General features: G+C 43.7%; 1 protein-coding gene across 1 annotated transcript; it reads right to left on the bottom strand.

Moving 5' to 3' along the window:
- Positions 1-827: 827 nt before the first annotated feature.
- Positions 828-20078, bottom strand: LOC139677063 (cytochrome P450 2J4-like). Its single transcript, XM_071566636.1, has 9 exons — positions 19137-20078; positions 18073-18235; positions 17022-17171; positions 8925-9085; positions 6887-7063; positions 5397-5538; positions 2965-3152; positions 2142-2283; positions 828-1487 (listed from the first exon to the last, which is right to left on the bottom strand). Exons 1-9 carry the CDS (start codon positions 19305-19307, stop codon positions 1309-1311), a joined length of 1473 nt encoding a protein of 490 aa, XP_071422737.1. The 5' UTR covers positions 19308-20078; the 3' UTR covers positions 828-1308.
- Positions 20079-20328: the final 250 nt, after the last annotated feature.

Consider the following 20328-nt stretch of genomic DNA (forward strand, 5'->3'; position numbering starts at 1 on the left):
TTTCTGTCAAATAAAATGTCAGGATCTGATCTTCCATATTTCACTACTGCTATCCTGCCATTGAATTTAATAACAGCTAAATATCAAGTGGTTACTATTTTGATGCTGTGCTCCATCAGCTTTTGAATTAGAAATAATTAGACTGGTCTAAATTTGTGATTCATGGTGAACTGCCAAAACTAATCTCATTAACACAGCAGATGATATCTAGTGATAACTGACTTAACAGATGATCATCTGTTGAGCTGTCTTGTCCTCTCTCACAGAAATAGGAATATTAATGAAGTACAGGTTCGCTTACATTTTACAAGTCTCTTCAAGACCATATAAATATTCATCATGGGAAACAATTTTTCCCTTTTTGTCTGTTATAGACTCTTTCATTGCATTTGACCAGTATTTTGTGTATATGACAAACCTTTATGACTTCAGGAAAACTGCTGAACTGCTGAGATATCTCTGGCATTTTCAGTGAATATTTTCCAATTTACCATCAGCTGTAAGTACAGCAGGCTCCTTTGCCCAAGCTGGCCCTTGGGGAGTTCCTTCCACCTGCTATAGCAAACCCCTAGTGCTGCTCCTAACAGGAGGCACGCATGGGAGTAAACAGTTGCTCTGTTAGAAAGGACTTTCCAAAAATTAACAGGAATTTTTAAATGTATGCACCCTAAAAGAAATCCTCTCTATATATCTTCTCTCTCCACCAAGTTTCAGCCTGTACCTTTTCTCTGCTGGATTCAATTATCCTCTGCCAGGTTTAAAGATGCCTTACACATTCTGCTGCATCAGACCTAGAAATTCTCGGTGAGGTTTAAGTCATCCATAAATAAAATGAGTTGCTAATTTTTCCTTCATAATTTTTATTAGTGACCATCAACAAAAGGTTGACTGCAATGTTATGATTGATGACAGTAACATCAAGAGGCAGAATTTTCCAGGTTTGCTTTGCCAAACTTCATTGCTTTTGAAAACAGGATAACTCAGAGATAATGAATTCATTTTTGAAGCCTGCTCGTCAGTTTTGTCATTTGCTTGCCAGTGTACCAGATTTATATCTGCCAGGCCAGACAGCAACTGCAAGATTCCTTTACGGCTGAGAGGGATGGTGTCTTACAGACCAAATTAACGGTTACTAAATAAAAGGATACATTCAAGAGCAGGTAACAGAGTCTGCTGTACTCAAAAGGTAGCTTTTGGAGTAGAAATTCAAATCCAAGACAAAAAGTGTTATATGGTTTCAAGACATACATTCACAAAAGTAAGAAAGATGTTTTGTGGGTGGTCTGTGACACATTGCACGTGTCCAGCCTAGCGTGGGATGGCACAAACCCTGTAGGGGTGGGGCTGCAGGGTACCCCCCAAAATGGGCTCTGTGTTGGCCTCTGTCACTCCCTCAGGGAGCTGGAAGGTGAATGCTCGCAGCAGGTTGGCAAAGAAAATAAAGAGCTCAGTCCTCGCCAGGTGCTCCCCCAAACACACACGGTGCCCTGCAGAGGGAAGACGGGAACGACAGTGAGCACAATACCCTGCCTCAACACCAATTGTATTCATTCTCACACAGAGCACAGGTATTTTTGCCTAGTCGAGAATTTCTTTAGGACTTAATGCAATCAGTGACACAAAGGTTTGTGTAGTTCTTCCTTGAAGAATCTTATTTGCAGCTATAGATAACTGTGACCCCCTTCTGCTGGAAGTATCCCTTCAATTACCTCAAAAATCTCATCTTCATTTGACTGACAGCTTGAAAGGAATTCATTCCATCATATAAATGAAGAATAAGGACCTGTTCTTCCAGGGACATGTCATGCTCCAGTGTTGTATGCATAAAGAATGAGGAGGGCTGCTTGCCCAAATGTATGTCTGGTGTGAAATATAAGCCCCAAATCAATAGCCATGATCACTGGCAATGAATTTTGTTCAAAAAATGGGGCGAGTTAGGTGTATACATTTATCAGGACACCTCTGTTTTTCCATGTTATTGTTTGTTCAGTAGAACAAATATTACTGAAAATAATAGTGTTGATTTAAGCACTGTTTTCCACAAAAAGGTTTGAAACAGGCAATCGATGGTTTTTTAATAGCTATCTTGATTCTACACTCCCAATCCAAACTGTTAATGTTTGTGCTGTCAGTTCACTTACCTATTGAGAATGGTAAAAAGGCTTCTTGGCTCACAAAGTTTCCATCTTTATCCAAGAAGTGGCCGGGGTTGAACTGTCGAGGCGTTTCCCACTGCTCTGGGTCATACAAAGATGAAGCAATATTTGGAAAAACTATGGTGCCCTAAAAGGAGTAAAACACTCAGTCACTTCTGGCTGTGAGTGCTTGCCCAGCAGCCAGAGCCTGCTGCTGAGACCAGTGTTCTTTCCCTCTCGGAGGTCAGTGTTATGTGCTGACAGACTCAGTTCCCCAGCAAGGACTGTGAGGAATACAAGAAAATTTTGCTTTAGAATGTTAGTGCAAGCTGGACAGTGGAAGTGGCCATGTCAATAGCAACTAATAACTTTATTTTTACTAAACCCATTTTCACTTCTAATGTTAGAAGCTTCTGTATTTCAGTCTCTTTAACAAAATTTAGTTGCAAACTGTCATGCCCTGTATCTTTTACAGGCTTTCTGCACAAAAAAATTCAGTCAGAAATCTTTCTAATGCCTTTTCAACACAAACCCACCACAATTTCTTTCAGTATCAATCATAAAAGTTTTGCCTTCATTGGTTTGTAGAAATACTTTGCTAAAATATCCTCCTCCAACCAGGGGCATCTTTCACTGCTAACAAATCTCTCCCTCCAGCACTGCATCACTAGCCTGACAGATGGTCCTTGTCTTTCCCAGTTAGGCTGTGACCCAGAGGTATCCGGCTCCTCTGATACTGAGGAGAAGATCCTGGCACAAACAGATTTGAATCCACACCTTCCTCTACTGAGGCAGGAAAGATCTGTAGCAACTGAGAAACTGTCTGTACCTTCTTGAGGGGAAAGCCAAGCACTGTGGTGTTCCTCACACACACCCTGGGCATGCCCACTGAGATAATGTTGCTGTAGCGTTGAATCTCATGAATCACAGCATTTGTGTAGGGCAGTTCTCTCCGATCCTCATAGCAAATTAACTTGAAAGGACCCAGAACAGCATCCAGCTCCTTCTGCACTTTCTCTGTGAAGAGATATTCACCATGTCAAATGAGAAAAACACCTAAAATATTTATATATTTCTCTGTTTCAGGTGGAAAAATATATCAAATATTTTCACTAATTCCATTTTCACAGACAATTCCCATTTAGAACTATGAGAACAGTAACAGAATTTATATAAAAATGTAAGTAACTTTTTATAAACAAAATAAAAGTAGCAGCATAAACATGTGAGAACTCTGGTTTTGGGTCTGAAGTTATTTGACTGGAGATTAAGAAACTAAGAGTTGGCTTTCTAACACTTAGATCAAAGAGATTACTGATTTATCTTTGCATTTTCTTTTGCTCAGGTGCCTTGAGCACCTATAGCCAGCTAGAACGATCAAGCTCCCAGCTCTTTGGAATTTAAGCCAGGTGAGTCTTGGCCTTAAAAGTCTAGTTCCTGTTAGAAGGAAAGTGTTCTTATGTGGAATTTTTGTTAAGTGAAGCAATGCCAACCAGAACAATGTTCAAATACCATGAAAAAAATGTATCTATGGCACCTGTCTTTAAATCAAAAATAGCATGTTTTAAATCACTGCACAGGACTTTTGGGAGCATTGACAAAAATAAAAACTTTGTTTTACAAACTTCAAGAAAGGCAGGACACACCTAATAAAAATGCCTTAGATTTTTAATAAATGATTCTGTCTTTTCCCAGGCTGTTTGAAGCAGCAGTGAGATGCAGGGAAGTCCATTCTATATCACATCAAGCCTACTCTGTGACTGCCAGCAGCCCTTCACACAACTGTGCTAGGTAGGCTCTGACTACAGAGATTTAAAAACCTTACAGATTTTAAAAAGCATATCCAGAAAGATTTTTAAGTACACTTCCTTCTATGAAGAACTATCTTGCAAAAGCAAGCAGTGACTACTTCAGGATCCAGTGTAGTTTGAAGTGATCAGTCACAGCGTAACATAAACACACATCTCTGTTGGGTTGTTCAGAGAACAAGGAGAGCCTGACTCAGTGATGAGGCAAAAGGCCAAACTTTTCCATATGGTACAGAGTGGAACTGTACAATATTGTCATTGGGTGTCAACACAGGCAACAGTATGAATGGATTCCAAAAGAAGCCAAAAAGGATCACTCTGCATCCATCCTGCTTTCCCAAATATATGCAAGGTATTACATTTAGCTAAATAAAATTACACAGGTGAGTCAATGCTTTCATAACCTTAATTACATAGGTGATAACAAAACATACAATAACATAAGATTAAGTAGACTTTCTTGTCTGACAGCTACAAGTTGAGCAATTTTTTCTTATCTTCATGTCTCTCCTCCATTTAAAATTCTGTTCTCTTCTGGGTGTTTGCGAATGTCCTGTGATCTAACAATGAGATTTCTGTTATCCAGCATAAGACATCCTTCTTCCTTTGCTTTGCATTCAGTGCTCTATGAAAGTGATTGATGCTTATTTAAAAACTAGACTTAAAACAAGCCTCTTAAATACAAATAAATGTAACAGATGAGCCGTCAGTTTCTGTTTCTGACTGGAATAATTTCTGTCACAAGAAACTCAAACAAATCACAGAGTTAATTTAATCATAAGTTAGATAGACACCCTGGTACCTTGGGATCAGAAATGGACTGATGGACAAAAATAAAGTCAAGGTTGGCAATTGACCTTTAGCCAATTTATCTGTACTTCTTCTGTGACACACAGAGCACCAGAAGGGGCAGGACACCCTGTAGCCCCCATGACTGATACTCAGCAACACAAAGCAGAATTGAAATAAGTTTCTGAATACTGACATCTCTACATCAGTTTTTGTTTAATTATTTTCAGCTGTCAGTCATATTTACAACTAAAACAGGATCCAGCTCAATTTCTTGAAGCACCATGAGCGCTCCTCACCAATGGCTGCAGCAGTGGCCACTGTTCCTGTAAGATCACACGTGCAAACTCACTGGCTTCCCAAACAGTAACTGCAGTCCTCTTATCCCTACTACAATGTTCATTTCTCCACAGACCCCTACACCTCAATCAACCACAATCTCCTACATGGGTGAATAATTCCCAAGTGGTTAACTCTGGGAACTGCCTTATGCCTGTGGCTGCTCTAAGAGCATGTATGCAGATTCCCTGGATCTACTGATGCTGCCCAGCACAGATCCACCAGTACAAAATGTACCACTAGGAATAATCTCTGATCCATGAAAATGTTATGACTTGGCTGTTCTATTGCATGAGAGATATTTGTGACAGGCTTATCCACTCACCTTGGATGTCTGGATTTGCCACCATATAGAGCAAGCCCCAGTTCAAAGTAGTGCTTGTTGTCTCAGATCCACCCAAAAAAAGGTCGTTTATAGAATAAACCATGTTGTCTTCATTGTATGTAGACCTGGGTTCATCTTTGGACTGAAAATGATAGGAAAAAGTAGAGGCTTATACACGAAAGTTAGAAAAATCCAAATAGAGTTAAATCTGATTTTATGACTGGTCCCAAGTTGCAGTATGTCCTGCCTATGAGTCAATATGGAGACTGAGATGAAATGTTAAACACCAAAGATGACTATCAACACAAAAGGTAACATTTCACAAACAGACAAGCCATCTTTACTCTTTCTTAATCATGAAGCTACATCGCATGTTTTCTGCAGAAAAGGATTATTGGCTTAATTGTTCAAATAGTGGCTCATTTAGAATGTTTCATAAATAAATCTTCCTCTTAAGAGATCTACCAGCATGTTATTCTTCATGCCTCAAGTCACAATCCATCACTTAGTTTTTGTACCAAGCAACACATGCACAAGGTAATGAATACTGGGCCGTCTAAAGTTCTTTACCTGTGGTGTTCAGGTTTCTTCTCCATTACAAGGGCACAATGACTCACATACAGCTGCTCTAGGGTTTTACAGATTTCAATTAGAACTGTGAGGACAGGTATGTATACACTGAAACTATAAAAGAACATTGTTATGGTTTGGGGAAATTCATTGTCTAAATTTAGGGAGGTTATGCTCAGGGGTCTTGAACATTTCTCTTACCAATGGAGCAATTGAAAAGTGGGAAGGATATTTTCCCCTGCTGTAATATTATCTAATCTTTTTTTATTGCTCCTATGCATCTATTACAGACAGTTCAATTTTTTTAATAAACAAACTTGGATGATTTCCATCCAGCAGAGTCCCAGAAGAGCTCACTGAAACAATTTCTGGTCCATTGATTTTCAAGTCTCATAAATCTTAGAACAGCAGTGAAATGCTTTAGAAGCATTTAAATGCTTTGAACGGCCAGATGTGTTAATGTGTCAGTATAAAAAAAAAATTAAAACAAGAGGATCCCAGGAACTGGAAGCCAGTCAGGCTGACAACCACCTGGACCATAAAAATATAGCAGCTGATGTGGTAATTGATTAGCAAAGGATTACCAGCTAGAAATACAAACTGATGCTATTGGTTATTATATAAAAAATTGATCTTGGCAAGGAGATCTGATTTGATTCTTTGATAGAAGTACCAGCTTGGACGATAATGACAATTTCACAGTTGCAATATGCTTGGAGTCCATGAGGTAGTTGCTTTTGTTCCCCATAATAATAAAAAGTTGAGCACTATAAAGTATTAATCAGACAGGTCTGCAGTGATGGAGCAGACACAGCAGCAGAGATGCACACAGGGCAGGCAGTGCCCAGCACAGCAGCCCCATTCCAGCTGTGCCAGGAGATGCAGGAGGAGTGACTGCAGCCTGACAGATAAAAACTTACTCTTTCAATGTGAGCCAGGTAAAAGTCGATGAAGTCCTGCGGTTCAGCTGGCACCCCACACTCCGTGTGCATTCTGATCTCTCTCCTTGTGAAGTCGCTCAGGACATCATAGCAAGCCAAGGCCTTCTTATGGGGCCCAGGGAGACGGCACATCAGCCAGGGGAAGATTTCGTACAGCTGTGGGAGTGACACACATGAAATTCTACAAAGTCTCTATCAGAAGAAAATGCACTAGAAAGATCTAATACAAAGAGAGGGTAATGTTCTTGTTAGCATGGGGTTTGGGCCTCATTAGTAAAACATCCTGACAAAGACTATGCTTGTGCTTTCAAGTTGTGAAACAGTATACTGTATAATTTCTAGCTGTTTTGATGGTAATATTGTCCACAGGCTTTCAGCCCAATCACAAGCCAAATTAGAATTATTATAACTAGGATGAACTGTGTTAATCTGTTCAGTTATTCAAGTCATGTCTTCAATTACTATGAACTGCACGCAGGAGTTTTAAAAGTGAGATCCTGCCCTCAAGTGGAGAATACTGGGAAGGGAGAAGGAAAACTTGCTAAGTGTCCTTCCTCGCCAGGATATGCAAAAGGAGTTGATAAATCCAAAGCAAGCGCTTGCTACAGGCAGCTGCAATGCAGTCTGGGTAATCCCCAAATCGGCCTCTCAAGAGTCCTTCATAAAATTTCAAATATCTGAAACCCACAAAAGCTAAGGAACAGCTTCCTGACAAATTTGAGTGCTCTCCTCTAGAAAGAAAGAAGCATTTAGCTGACACAACCAGATCAATTTTTTTCTTTTCTCTTACCATTTGGGAAAATCTAGCATAAGAAATAGCTGCTTTCTACCTATTCGGATAGCCAAGAGTTCATTTTGATTTTCAGACTACATTTACAGCTGGATGATTTGTATACTTTGTTCTCGTACCTGCAGTGTACTTTCTCCCACCCACCTTCCTGGCTCCCTGCTAAAACTCCTCCTCCATTTCTGGAGAGGCCCAATCCACAGTGTTGTCCCATTCAGCGCCTGACAGCATGAGATCCAGTTAAAAAATGGGGATGAGGGTGCGGCAATATTCCCTTTTTACATAATACTGAGTATTCTTTGTATCTGAGAAGTGGGAAGATTGTTGCCATCCTTCTGGAATGCTTTGATTGCCTGTTATTTCCCTGAACAACATCTTATTCACTGGACTAAAGCAAAGCCAGGATAAGAAGGGGACAAGAAAAGGAGGCATGTTCTCTAATCTAAAAGCAGGTCTCATCTGCCACCATGACACACGACTTACGGGACCAGAGCTGGGCTAAACAAAAGGGAACCTGACCATCACTCAGTGAGCAGAATGTAAGGGGAAATCTCTGTATTACAGGGATTGCTTATGTGTTTTACATGTCACTACATAAATTCTGTCCCACCTTAGCAGTGCAAAGCAGGACTCTGGTGTAAGATGAGTCCTTGATTCCCGATTGTTTGATTGCCAGGCTTGGAGTTAAATTTGCTGGCTTCGCATTTCCTGTCATCTGCTACCTGTGCTTAGGGCTACTCCTCACTCATGGTGAAGGAGTGGAATTTCTCTAGGAAGTCTTCAAGACCAAGTCTTATAGAAGAAATGGTGATAAGCAGCCACAGACAAAGCAGTTCAGTATTTAAATCATTCTTCTCTCTGTTGACCGTATATAAAACAACGTTGAAACTTGGCATGTGAAACACACTTAGACCTGATATTTAATATTTAAGAATCATGATGTCCAAGGCAGGAATTTGTGGTGCAGAGGGGCTGAGAAACCATGACAGGAGCAGTCCATGAGCCTGTGTCTTGTTGCAAAGAGTTAAGAGCAAACTCCCACAGTGCTCACACACAGGACAATGAACATGAATGTCCAAGACTGGTATGTGGAGCATTAACATCACTCTCTTTGAAAGAGTGCACTACCCAGTAAAGCTTCATGGGACATCCCTCACACATTCCAAAACTTGAATATGCATTTGTCTCTCTTTGTCTTATTCAGAAAAACACAACAGATTGTTCACTCACATGATGAATAAAGCTGCCCCCAAATTTGAATAGATGCTCTGTGGCTCTAATCAGTTCATGAAAGGTCTCATCCTCTCTGGAGAAACGATGTCCAAACACGACAGCACAAATGACATTTGAGACAGAATGGACAAGAGGGAAAGAAGGATCCACAGGTTTCCCTGGAATCATAATAATAAATGCCACTGTTAATGTCTCCTGCTTTAGTGAAGTCAGAGAATGTTATAGGTTACACACAGAACTTTCAAGAGAGCATTGCATATCACAGAGAAGTGACTTCTTACAAAATTGTATCAAACTGATCCTTCACAACCATGGTGCAACCCCATTATCCCAGGAATGTGTGGCACTCTAAAGAAATGTCACATGTAAAATATTGCATAATATGTGTCCTAGTTCAGCTGGAGGGACCAGCTAACCCTGTGTGGTGGTGACCAAACCTGTGTATTCCACCCCCTCTATTCATTCCCCAAGGACAATGGGCCATTAGCAGCAGCTGCCCAGGGAGCCATTATCACTTCACACCCAGCCTGAGGGGGGCGGAGCTGCTAATGGGCCATCAACAGCTCAACAACCCCTGGCTCCCAGAGTTAATCACCCATTGTGTGAGTCCCCGCCCAGGGGGAGGGACTGAGTGCTCCCTGAGGGTACATGAGTGGTGGGTAAGAAGACCTCGGGAACCTTCTTGTCGGATCCAGAGCAGCAGCAGGACCTCGACAGCAGGAGATCACCGCTCTTGCCCAGACCACAGCCCTCGCCTGCACCAACAGGTTTTTCTTTTCCTTTTGCTCTGGACTTGGGGGAGCCACAGGGGTCTCAGCAGAAGGGCAAACAAACCCCCTTGGGTTTGTGCCCCAGGACACTGGGTTATACTGCTGGGGTATTGTGAGTTGAAAGCAATTTCCCTTGTGTATCAGTGTTGTTATTGTAATATTATTATTAAATTTTAGCTCTGACTTATAATCTCTCTCGTGGTGAGTTCATTTCCCCTGCTGGTTCACCTTCAAACCAGCACATCTTTTGGCGCCCAACGTGGGGCACGAGAGAGAAGTCAGAACTACAATTTCATTTTGTGTATTTGGGTACAGAAACTCCCTGACTACCATGTTGCTTGATGTATTCATGTGGATGGTGTATCTGGGCCTGTTCATATTTCGACACATGGGGAACCATGTGCCTGTTTTGATGCTCTCTTTAATACCAGGGAGAAGGATCAAAATTGCTTTATTAATATACTATGTTTATGTTGTCATAACATCAGAAGCAATGAATTTCATTGTGAATGTATATTCAGTCTGGTCTGCCTGTCCTGGTTTGGGTTGTTACCTCTGGGGTCTCATTAAAAATAGCACCCAGACTGTGGGGAAAACAGGCGGAGATGGTTACTTCCACCTTTTCACCTCTGCTACAACAATCATTGAAAATATTGAGCTTCCTTTTGATGTTAGGGACAGCATAATCCTGCTGTTAGTGTTGCTTTGTCTCCTCTGTACTGTATACACCATGTTTAGGGTCAGAACTGGGCTCTCTAAGGAGACTTGCTGGAGGCCTGCCCTGGGAGCGGATGATGTTGAGTGGCACGGGAAGTGGGAAGATATGGGCCAGTATTTGGAGACCTTCTCTCCTCAAATGATCTGGAAATTCACCCCGGAACAACTGCAGGACCCTGCCAAAATGCTAAGCTATGTGAAAGGAAGATGCTCTGGTAGTCCCAGAGATGTGCAGCTCACAGCAACCTGCTGGGCCCTGGCCACTGCCTACCGCACACTGCTTGGTGTGGTACAGCATCACCAGGAGGAGGAGAAAAGGAGCAAACCCACCAGCACCATGTCCACCCAGACCATGACTGAGCCAGAGAGGAAGAGAGATACATCAACTAGCGCCATGTCCACCCAGACCATGACTGAGCCAGAGAGGAAGAGAGATACATCAACTAGCGCCATGTCCACCCAGACCATGACTGAGCCAGAGAGGAAGAGAGATACATCAACTAGCGCCATGTCCACCCAGACCATGACTGAGCCAGAGAGGAAGAGAGATACATCAACTAGCGCCATGTCCACCCAGACCATGACTGAGCCAGAGAGGAAGAGAGATACATCAACCAGCACCATGTCCACGCAAACCATGGAGGAGCCAGAAGGACAACAGAAACCGATAGCAGTTGCCCCTGTCCAGAAAAGAAAATCAAAGACCAAATCAGTTCGTATAGTGCATGACGAGGAAGAGTCAGGACCTTCATCTCAAGCAGAAGAAATGGAGCCAGAAATAATCACCCGGTCCCTATCCCTGGGAGAGCTGCGTGAGCTCCGGAGAGAGTTCACACGACAGGCAAATGAGTCCATCTTGACCTGGCTACTTCGAATCTGGGATGCTGCAGCCAATGATACAATTCTAGATGGGAGTGAGGCAAGGCAGCTGGGATCCCTGTCTCGAGATGTTGTCATTGATCAGGGCATTGGAAAGAGACAGGAAACTCTCAGCCTCTGGCGGCGACTGTTGTCAAGCGTGAGGGAGAGATATCTTTGTAAGGAGGACCTCCACGTACAGCAAGGACAGTGGAACACAATGGAACAAGGTATCCGGTGCTTAAGGGAATTAGCCGTACTGGAGATAATCTTTTCAGAGGATGAGAGATTCCCTAAAAGTCCAGATGGTGTCCAGTGCACATCCCAGATGTGGTTAAAATTTGCACGACTTGGGCCAGAAATGTATTCTCGCTACCTTGCAACATTGCAGTGGAGAGAGGGAGAAGACAAGGTGGGTGCACTGGTCAGCAAACTCAGGATTTATGAAGACACTGTCACTGCTCCATTACGAGCCCACGTCTCAGCTGTGGAAACAAAACTGGCTGAACTGGAAGAGAAGATTAAGGAAGGACTCTTCCATATCTCTCCAGAACAAACAAGAGTCTCCGCCATCAGAAGCAGGCGTCTTCCAGCTAAGGAGAAAGGGTACACTCCACGCGGCAATCTGTGGTTTTACCTCCATGAGCATGGAGAAGATATGAGGAAGTGGGATGGGAAACCCACCTCTTCCTTAGCAGCTCGGGTACGTGAATTGCAAAGAGGCACAACTAACACAGGCAATTCTTCAAGGTTGAAGGCTGCTCCGGTCTCTCGTGGGCAAGGCTCCAGACAGTATAGGAATGATGATGTTATGCCCGATCCTCTTGAAGGAACCTCCCGGTCATATTCACAGGGAGAGCGCAGTGAATACCATGACCAGAACTAGGGGGGGCCCTGCCTCTAGCCAGGTAGAGGAGAGGGACAATCGGGTTTATTGGACTGTGTGGATTCGGTGGCCTGGCTCATCAGACCCACAGAAATACAAAGCTTTAGTGGACACTGGCGCACAATGCACGTTGATGCCATCAGGATACGTCGGGGCAGAATCCATCTCTATTTCTGGGGTAACAGGGGGATCCCAACAGCTGACTGTACTGGAAGCTGAAGTCAGCTTGACTGGCAAGGAATGGCATAGACACCCCATTGTGACTGGTCCAGAAGCCCCATGTATCCTTGGCATAGACTACCTAAGGAATGGATATTTCAAAGACCCAAAGGGACTGCGTTGGGCCTTTGGCATAGCTGCTGTGGAGACAGAGGAAATCAGACAGCTGAGCACCTTGCCTGGCCTCTCAGAGGACCCTTCTGCTGTAGGACTGCTGAAAGTTGAAGAACAATTGGTACCGCTGGCCACAGCCACAGTGCACCGTCGGCAATACCGCACTGACCGAGACTCTGTGACCCCCATACACAAGATGATTCGTGAGCTGGAGAGCCAAGGGGTGGTCAGCAAGACTCACTCACCCTTTAATAGCCCCATATGGCCAGTACGAAAGTCCAGTGGAGAGTGGAGGCTGACGGTGGATTACCGTGGTCTCAATGAGGTCACACCCCCCCTGAGTGCCGCTGTGCCGGACATGCTGGAGCTTCAGTATGAGCTGGAGTCCAAGGCAGCCAAGTGGTATGCCACCATCGACATTGCCAATGCCTTTTTCTCCATTCCGTTGGCAGCAGAGTGCAGGCCGCAGTTTGCTTTCACCTGGAAGGGGGTGCAGTACACCTGGAATCGACTGCCCCAGGGGTGGAAACACAGTCCCACCATTTGCCATGGACTGATCCAGACTGCATTGGAAAAGGGTGAGGCTCCAGAACATCTACAGTACATCGATGACATCATTGTATGGGGGAACACAGCAGGGGAGGTTTATGAGAAAGGAAAGAAGATAATCCAGATTCTCCTAAGAGCTGGTTTTGCCATTAAACGAAGTAAGGTCAAGGGACCTGCTCAGGAAATTCAGTTCCTAGGAGTGAAGTGGCAAGACGGGCGTCGTCAGATTCCAACAGAGGTGATCAACAAAATAGCAGCTATGTCCCCACCGACCAGCAAGAAGGAAACTCAGGCTTTCCTAGGCGCCGTGGGCTTTTGGAGGATGCATATCCCTGAGTACAGTCAGATTGTAAGGCCTCTCTACCTTGTGACACGGAAGAAAAATGATTTCCAGTGGGGCCCTGAACAACAACAAGCCTTTGAGCAGATTAAACAGGAGATTACCCATGCAGTAGCCCTTGGGCCAGTCAGGACAGGACAGGATGTGAAGAATGTGCTCTACACTGCAGCCGGGGAGAATGGCCCATCCTGGAGCCTCTGGCAGAAAGTACCTGGGGAGACTCGAGGACGACCGCTGGGATTCTGGAGCCGGGGATACAAAGGATCTGAGGCCAGCTACACCCCAACTGAGAAAGAGATCCTGGCAGCGTATGAAGGAGTTCGAGCTGCCTCAGAAGTGATTGGCACTGAGGCACAGCTCATCCTGGCACCCCGACTACCAGTGTTGGGCTGGATGTTCAAAGGAAAAGCTCCTTCTACCCATCACGCCACTGATGCCACATGGAGTAAGTGGATCGCTCTGATCACGCAGCGAACCCGGATAGGGAATCCTAATCGCCCTGGGATTTTGGAAATCATCACCAACTGGCCAGAAGGTGAGAGTTTTGGATTGTCCTCTGAAGAAGAAGAGGAGCAGGTGACACGAGCTGAGGAGGCCCCACCATATAACCAGCTACCAGAAGAGGAGAAGCGATATGCTCTCTTCACAGATGGCTCCTGCCGCATTGTAGGGACAAGCCGGAAATGGAAAGCAGCTGTATGGAGTCCTACACGTCGAGTTGCAGAAGCGACTGAAGGACAAGGTGGATCAAGTCAGGTTGCAGAGCTGAAAGCTGTTCAGCTGGCTTTGGATATCGCCGAACGAGAGAAGTGGCCAAGACTCTACCTTTACACTGACTCGTGGATGGTGGCCAATGCTCTGTGGGGATGGCTGGAACGCTGGAGAAAGGCCGGCTGGCAGCGCAAAGGGAAACCCATCTGGGCGGCTGAGATGTGGCAGGACATCGCTGCCCGGGTAGAGAAGCTGAGTGTGAAGGTCCGTCACGTAGATGCTCATGTACCCAAGAGCCGGGCTAATGAGGAGCATCGTAACAACGAGCAGGTGGATCGAGCTGCCAAGATTGAAGTCTCTCAGGTAGATCTGGATTGGCAGCATAAAGGTGAATTGTTTCTAGCCCGATGGGCCCATGATGCCTCTGGTCATCAAGGCAGAGATGCAACATACAGATGGGCTCGTGACCGAGGGGTGGATCTAACCATGGACAGTGTCTCACAGGTTATCCATGACTGTGACACATGTGCTGCCATCAAGCAGGCCAAGCGGGTGAAGCCTCTATGGTATGGTGGACGGTGGTCGAAATACAGGTATGGGGAAGCCTGGCAAGTTGACTACATCACACTTCCCCAAACACGCCAAGGCAAGCGCTACGTGCTGACCATGGTAGAGGCAACCACTGGATGGCTGGAGACATACCCCGTATCTCACGCCACTGCCCGGAATACCATCCTGGGCCTTGAGAAACAAGTCCTGTGGAGACACGGCACCCCAGAGAGAATAGAGTCTGACAACGGCACCCACTTCAAGAACAGCCTCATAGACACCTGGGCCAGAGAGCACGGCATTGAGTGGGTGTATCATATCCCCTACCATGCTCCAGCTGCCGGGAAAGTTGAGCGATGTAATGGACTGCTGAAAACAACCTTGAAGGCGTTGGGTGGGGGAACTTTCAAACACTGGGAGCTGCATTTGGCAAAGGCCACCTGGTTGGTCAACACCCGGGGCTCCATCAATCGAGCTGGCCCTGCCCAATCAGAACTCTTGAATACTGTAGATGGAGATAAAGTCCCTGTGGTCCATATGAGAGGTATGTTAGGAAAGACTGTTTGGGTGAGTCCCACCTCAAACAAAGGCAAACCCATCCGAGGGATTGTCTTTGCTCAAGGACCTGGTTGCACTTGGTGGGTAATGCAAAAAGATGGAGAAACACGTTGTGTACCACAAGGGGACCTAATTTTGAGCGAGAAGAGTTTGTAATGTTTCATTGTATATATGTGTATATATATGTATAGGTAAAAAGGGGGTTAATTTGGGAATGACTAGATGGAGTGGAATAAGGGGTGGATAATGTCCTAGTTCAGCTGGAGGGACCAGCTAACCCTGTGTGGTGGTGATCAAACCTGTGTATTCCACCCCCTCTATTCATTCCCCAAGGACAATGGGCCATTAGCAGCAGCTGCCCAGGGAGCCATTATCACTTCACACCCAGCCTGAGGGGGGCGGAGCTGCTAATGGGCCATCAACAGCTCAACAACCCCTGGCTCCCAGAGTTAATCACCCATTGTGTGAGTCCCCGCCCAGGGGGAGGGACTGAGTGCTCCCTGAGGGTACATGAGTGGTGGGTAAGAAGACCTCGGGAACCTTCTTGTCGGATCCAGAGCAGCAGCAGGACCTCGACAGCAGGAGATCACCGCTCTTGCCCAGACCACAGCCCTCGCCTGCACCAACAGGTTTTTCTTTTCCTTTTGCTCTGGACTTGGGGGAGCCACAGGGGTCTCAGCAGAAGGGCAAACAAACCCCCTTGGGTTTGTGCCCCAGGACACTGGGTTATACTGCTGGGGTATTGTGAGTTGAAAGCAATTTCCCTTGTGTATCAGTGTTGTTATTGTAATATTATTATTAAATTTTAGCTCTGACTTATAATCTCTCTCGTGGTGAGTTCATTTCCCCTGCTGGTTCACCTTCAAACCAGCACAATATGATAGAGCAAATTTAGAGATAAGGGGAAAAATTCAATGCAAATTTGCCGTCTGTCAAATTCAAAACATGGCTCAAGCATGGGAATGACTGAGAACACTGTGGACAAAGGAAACTTGAGGGAAGAACTGCAAGAAGAGAGGCAGCCTTATCCAGCAAGGACATATAGACCACTATATTTTGTCTGACCTTGCTAAAGATGTACAACTTCCAGTGAGGTAAAATGCTGTAAACTCCTTCCAACCACATTTTGTGACTCTGGAATAAATGACTGTAAACAACTGTATTTATGTATATATCAATGCAACTGTCCAACACCCAAGGCACAATTCTGATTAGCAGCTTACTATTCTGGGCTTTTTTTTCCTGCCCACATGGTCACATCCCAGTCTCTCCTGGTTCTTAAACCATGGGATTGGCAAGATTTAATTATATTTAATGGATACAATGCAATCCACAGCATGTACTGATTTATTGTGCCTTTGCAGAATGATCAGTATTGAGAAACCCAACTCACATGATCCAAACTGGGTTGATCAAGGTAGAGTCTTGTAATGAAGACAAAATTCTAGTCACTGCTAAACAGAGTGTGCAAATAGCATTCCAAGACAAGACTTAATTCACCAGGATGGATAATGTCTCCATGAGTTTATGCACCACCACCATATAGGAGCATTCCTGGGCTGCATTAGGAAATCAATTGCTGACAGGCCAAGAGAGGTTTTTCTTCCCAATTTTAGCCATTTTGTAAATAACTTTGAACAAGAATAGTCTCCTTGAAAACATGAGACTGGGGTCTTTGCATTTTCAGTCCATTCCACATAGACACTGTAAGACCCCACACACTTTCCTTGTGGAACAAAAGATGCCCTTAATTTCAGAGAAGTTCATACACTAAAGATATCAGACTAAGGAGTGAAATGTATTGTTATTTATTGAAGAGATACCTTTCATACTCGCAAAGTAGGCTACCAGGTACTGGGCTTCTTCTTGAACTCGATGCTCCAGACTTCTTTTCCCCAGACCAAGGCTGCGTAGAGTCTTGAGTGCAAACCTTCTCTGCTGCTTCCAGGTGTGACCAGTTGCCAACATAATCCCTGCATCCATTAAAGGAAGAGCTCTTTATCATGCTAATATTACTTATAGACAAGGACTACATTAAAGGATATACTAAGCCACAGAATATAATTAAATTATTGCATTGCCTAAAAGAACACAAAGGCACAAAGGCACAGCTCTGGCATGTAAGTATTTTGGCTGGGCTGAAAAGGATAAACTCAGCTGGGTAAAAAGATGACTTGCTTGATCCAAGTCAACCAATTATGTCAGAAAGTTTGCCAACTGCTTCTCTAGACACACTCGGTAGTGCTTGTCTCACACTCCCTGCTGTGCTTGAAGCTCACTTATATCAGGGTAATGATTCTCATGAAGGGAAAAGGGGAAAGAGTTCTGACTGTTCACAGGCAGGAAGAAAATGTCCACAGGGCAGGAAAGTTCAGTACTTAGGCTTTGTGACAGGCTTTGGGAATTCCAGTGTGGTTGGTGGTATGAAACCTACAGCAAGGTGGGAACAGAAGCACACTGAACCTCTGCATGTAACTGTGGGAATAAGAAACCATTCACAAAATGAAGGGAACAGGAAGAAGATCCCACCATCAATCTCACTCTTCAGTTGAAAATATAATAGTGGGAGGCAGCAAGTCCAGGACAGGGCAGTGGGATGTTTGCTGATTTTCCTCCACTTCTCTGTGGTACAATTTAGCACTGCCTCATCGCATCACCTCTGAACCTGCTCCAGTGAGTATGTCACTTGTATTTTCCTGCTGCTAATGTCCAAAAGCTATTTCACCCCTCCCTACCTTGCAGTTTCACCTGGCAGTCATTCTTCATGGACAAACCCTGCTACTGTGGTACCTCTGAAAGTGGTTACAAGCTACAAAGAGCTGCAATTTGTAAAGATGATGCTTCTGTGCAATAGTTATGGCAAGAAATTCTCACCTTTTCCTTTTGCCATTGCTCTGAAGAAAGGAGAGACCAGCCTTCCAGAAACATCTTCAGGGTGTGTTGTCATACCATTCTTCACTGCCTGAAATCCATTCAGTACAACCACCGGGGCCCATCCAAACCATAAGGTGAATATGTTGCCATGAGTTTTTGCCAGCTAGAGGTGGGAAAGAAGCCAGGAAAGCACAGATGAAATCCCACACACTGCAAACAAAAAGAGGATGAACCTGTTTTTGCACAGGACCAGCCCTAAGGTGGAGTGATGTTCTCCATCTTTCTCACAAGATTATAATCATCTTTAAGAAAGCATAAATGTCTTTTCCAGCATTGACTGGTGGGAACAGCTGAGTATTCCCACTATTCAGAGCCACAAGTCTGTGTCAAGAAACATTACGTATCTTTTATTACTGTATATAAGCCAAGGCTCAGTTCTCAATGATTCATGTGAAAAAGAGTAGTTTCTATTCATTAATTTATTTCAAGAGAGTTTCTACCATTTGTACAAGTAAAGTAGCACAAAAGAACACAAAAATGCCAGAGGAGTAACTAGCTTGTAGAGACTGTACCAGTTACTTTCTTCTTTCCTCCCACCCATTTTTGATTCTGTCAATACAAACGAGCACATAAAGAGTGCACTTAAGTATCTGTTTACTACTCAAGCCAGAGAATGCCTGTGCTCAGAAAGCTACAAATCCATGCTGGTAGAGTAAAAATGTTTAATGTTATTTTATTCCCTAACTTCAAATCTGATCTATTATCCCTAAAGGTATTTAGACCTAAATTATATAAAATTTCACATTAATTTGTGAAACTCAGTCTTAAAAGGGATTCAGAAATTCCAACATCAGCTTTCTTAGCTTGGTAAACTACTTTACACTGAAATAACTTTTTCTTATTTTGCCAACCAAACCAGCAGTTCTGAACAAACCAAGTGTGATATCACAGTGGCCAGTTAACAGTAAGAGTGGTACCAAAGTAGTTTCAGGAGATGTTTTCACATAACAAACAAGAGAAAGGCTAAGACTTTTAAACAATTAGGAGTATCTGAAAATAAGTACCTTCATGAGGAGATCACGATTAAACTGGAAGCTCAGCTGTAACAAGGTCCCAAAAACTGGGAGAGGAATTGGTCCAGGAGGAAGACATCTCCGTACTTGCTGCAACTTTAAAAACTGTGTAACTAGAAGAAATACAGCCACGGCTATAAGAACTTGACTTATTGTCAGCATTTTACCATCTGCTTTTACCAGCTTGTCTTTATTCAAAATAGTCCATTGAAGCTATTAAGGCTGGTTGCTCAACCAGTTTTTTCACAAGAGCCTGAACTTCATATAATAATTATTCCCCACCTCTAACCCTCGCTCTTTATTATCAACCATTCCCTTTTTGTCCTACTTACTACATTCTCATGCTCAAGCATATTGAATAGATGCACACCCCTCTCCCTCTTCTCATACAGATTATATTTGTCAAATATGGATCACAGGATTTGTAGGAACAGTGTCTTAAAAGACTAGGGCCAAGATTTTCCAGGCAATGTCGATATACGTAAATTCTCCACCTAATTTTTCTGAAACAATTTTGGATGGTTTGTGCTCCTAGGAATGCTTTTAGAAAAGCAATAGTCATACATACATATTAAGAATGCAAATGTAAGTGGACATTAAATCTTGGAGTTTTTAAATTGTTTTATATATATTCCATGTACATGTTATATCTAGTAATGGCAAGGCTGATAGAAGTTAAAAGCCCACATTTATCTTAAGATACATATACAACTATCTAAATGCTTAATACAAAAAGCAAAATTTGTTATGCTTTTGAATGTAATTGAAAACATAACTGGTTTAATATATGACCTCACTTTTTTTTTCTAAATTACTTGCAATAAGTAGCCTCACTGAGGGTTTTCTCTGCTTCTGAATTTCCCCTTTCGGTCTTGACATAAGGTGGATACCCTAAAGGATAAGAAAGTTAATGAGATAAACAACACATAATCATATAGAAAGTACATCTAAAATGAAACACACAGATAAAAAAACATGGGAAAAACCTACTAGGGATCTTAAGCTACAACCAGAACAAAGGGCCCCAGCAAGGACTAGTCATGACACGCGTGTGACATACTTGTTTACCTGAGAACAGTCTGCAGCCAAGGCTCTTTGCCAAGCCTCAACACACACAGGAACCATAAACCAGCACCAGGGGAGCTCACAGGCCTGAAACCAGACCACGAAAACCACAGAAGAG

This window comes from Pithys albifrons, chromosome 11, assembly GCF_047495875.1.
Source record: "Pithys albifrons albifrons isolate INPA30051 chromosome 11, PitAlb_v1, whole genome shotgun sequence".
NCBI lineage: Eukaryota > Metazoa > Chordata > Aves > Passeriformes > Thamnophilidae > Pithys > Pithys albifrons.

What these genes read in the sequence shown, in the direction of transcription:
- LOC139677063 (XM_071566636.1), bottom strand. Translation starts at nt 19,307, where the DNA reads ATGCTGACAATAAGTCAAGTTCTTATAGCCGTGGCTGTATTTCTTCTA. An exon ending in CTACTTTGCGAGTATGAAAG is followed by an intron (nt 9,086 to 17,021) that starts GTATCTCTTCAA and finishes TTATGATTCCAG; the next exon opens with GGAAACCTGTGGATCCTTCT. An exon ending in TTGGCTTTCCCCTCAAGAAG is followed by an intron (nt 2,284 to 2,964) that starts GTACAGACAGTT and finishes TACTCCTTTTAG; the next exon opens with GGCACCATAGTTTTTCCAAA.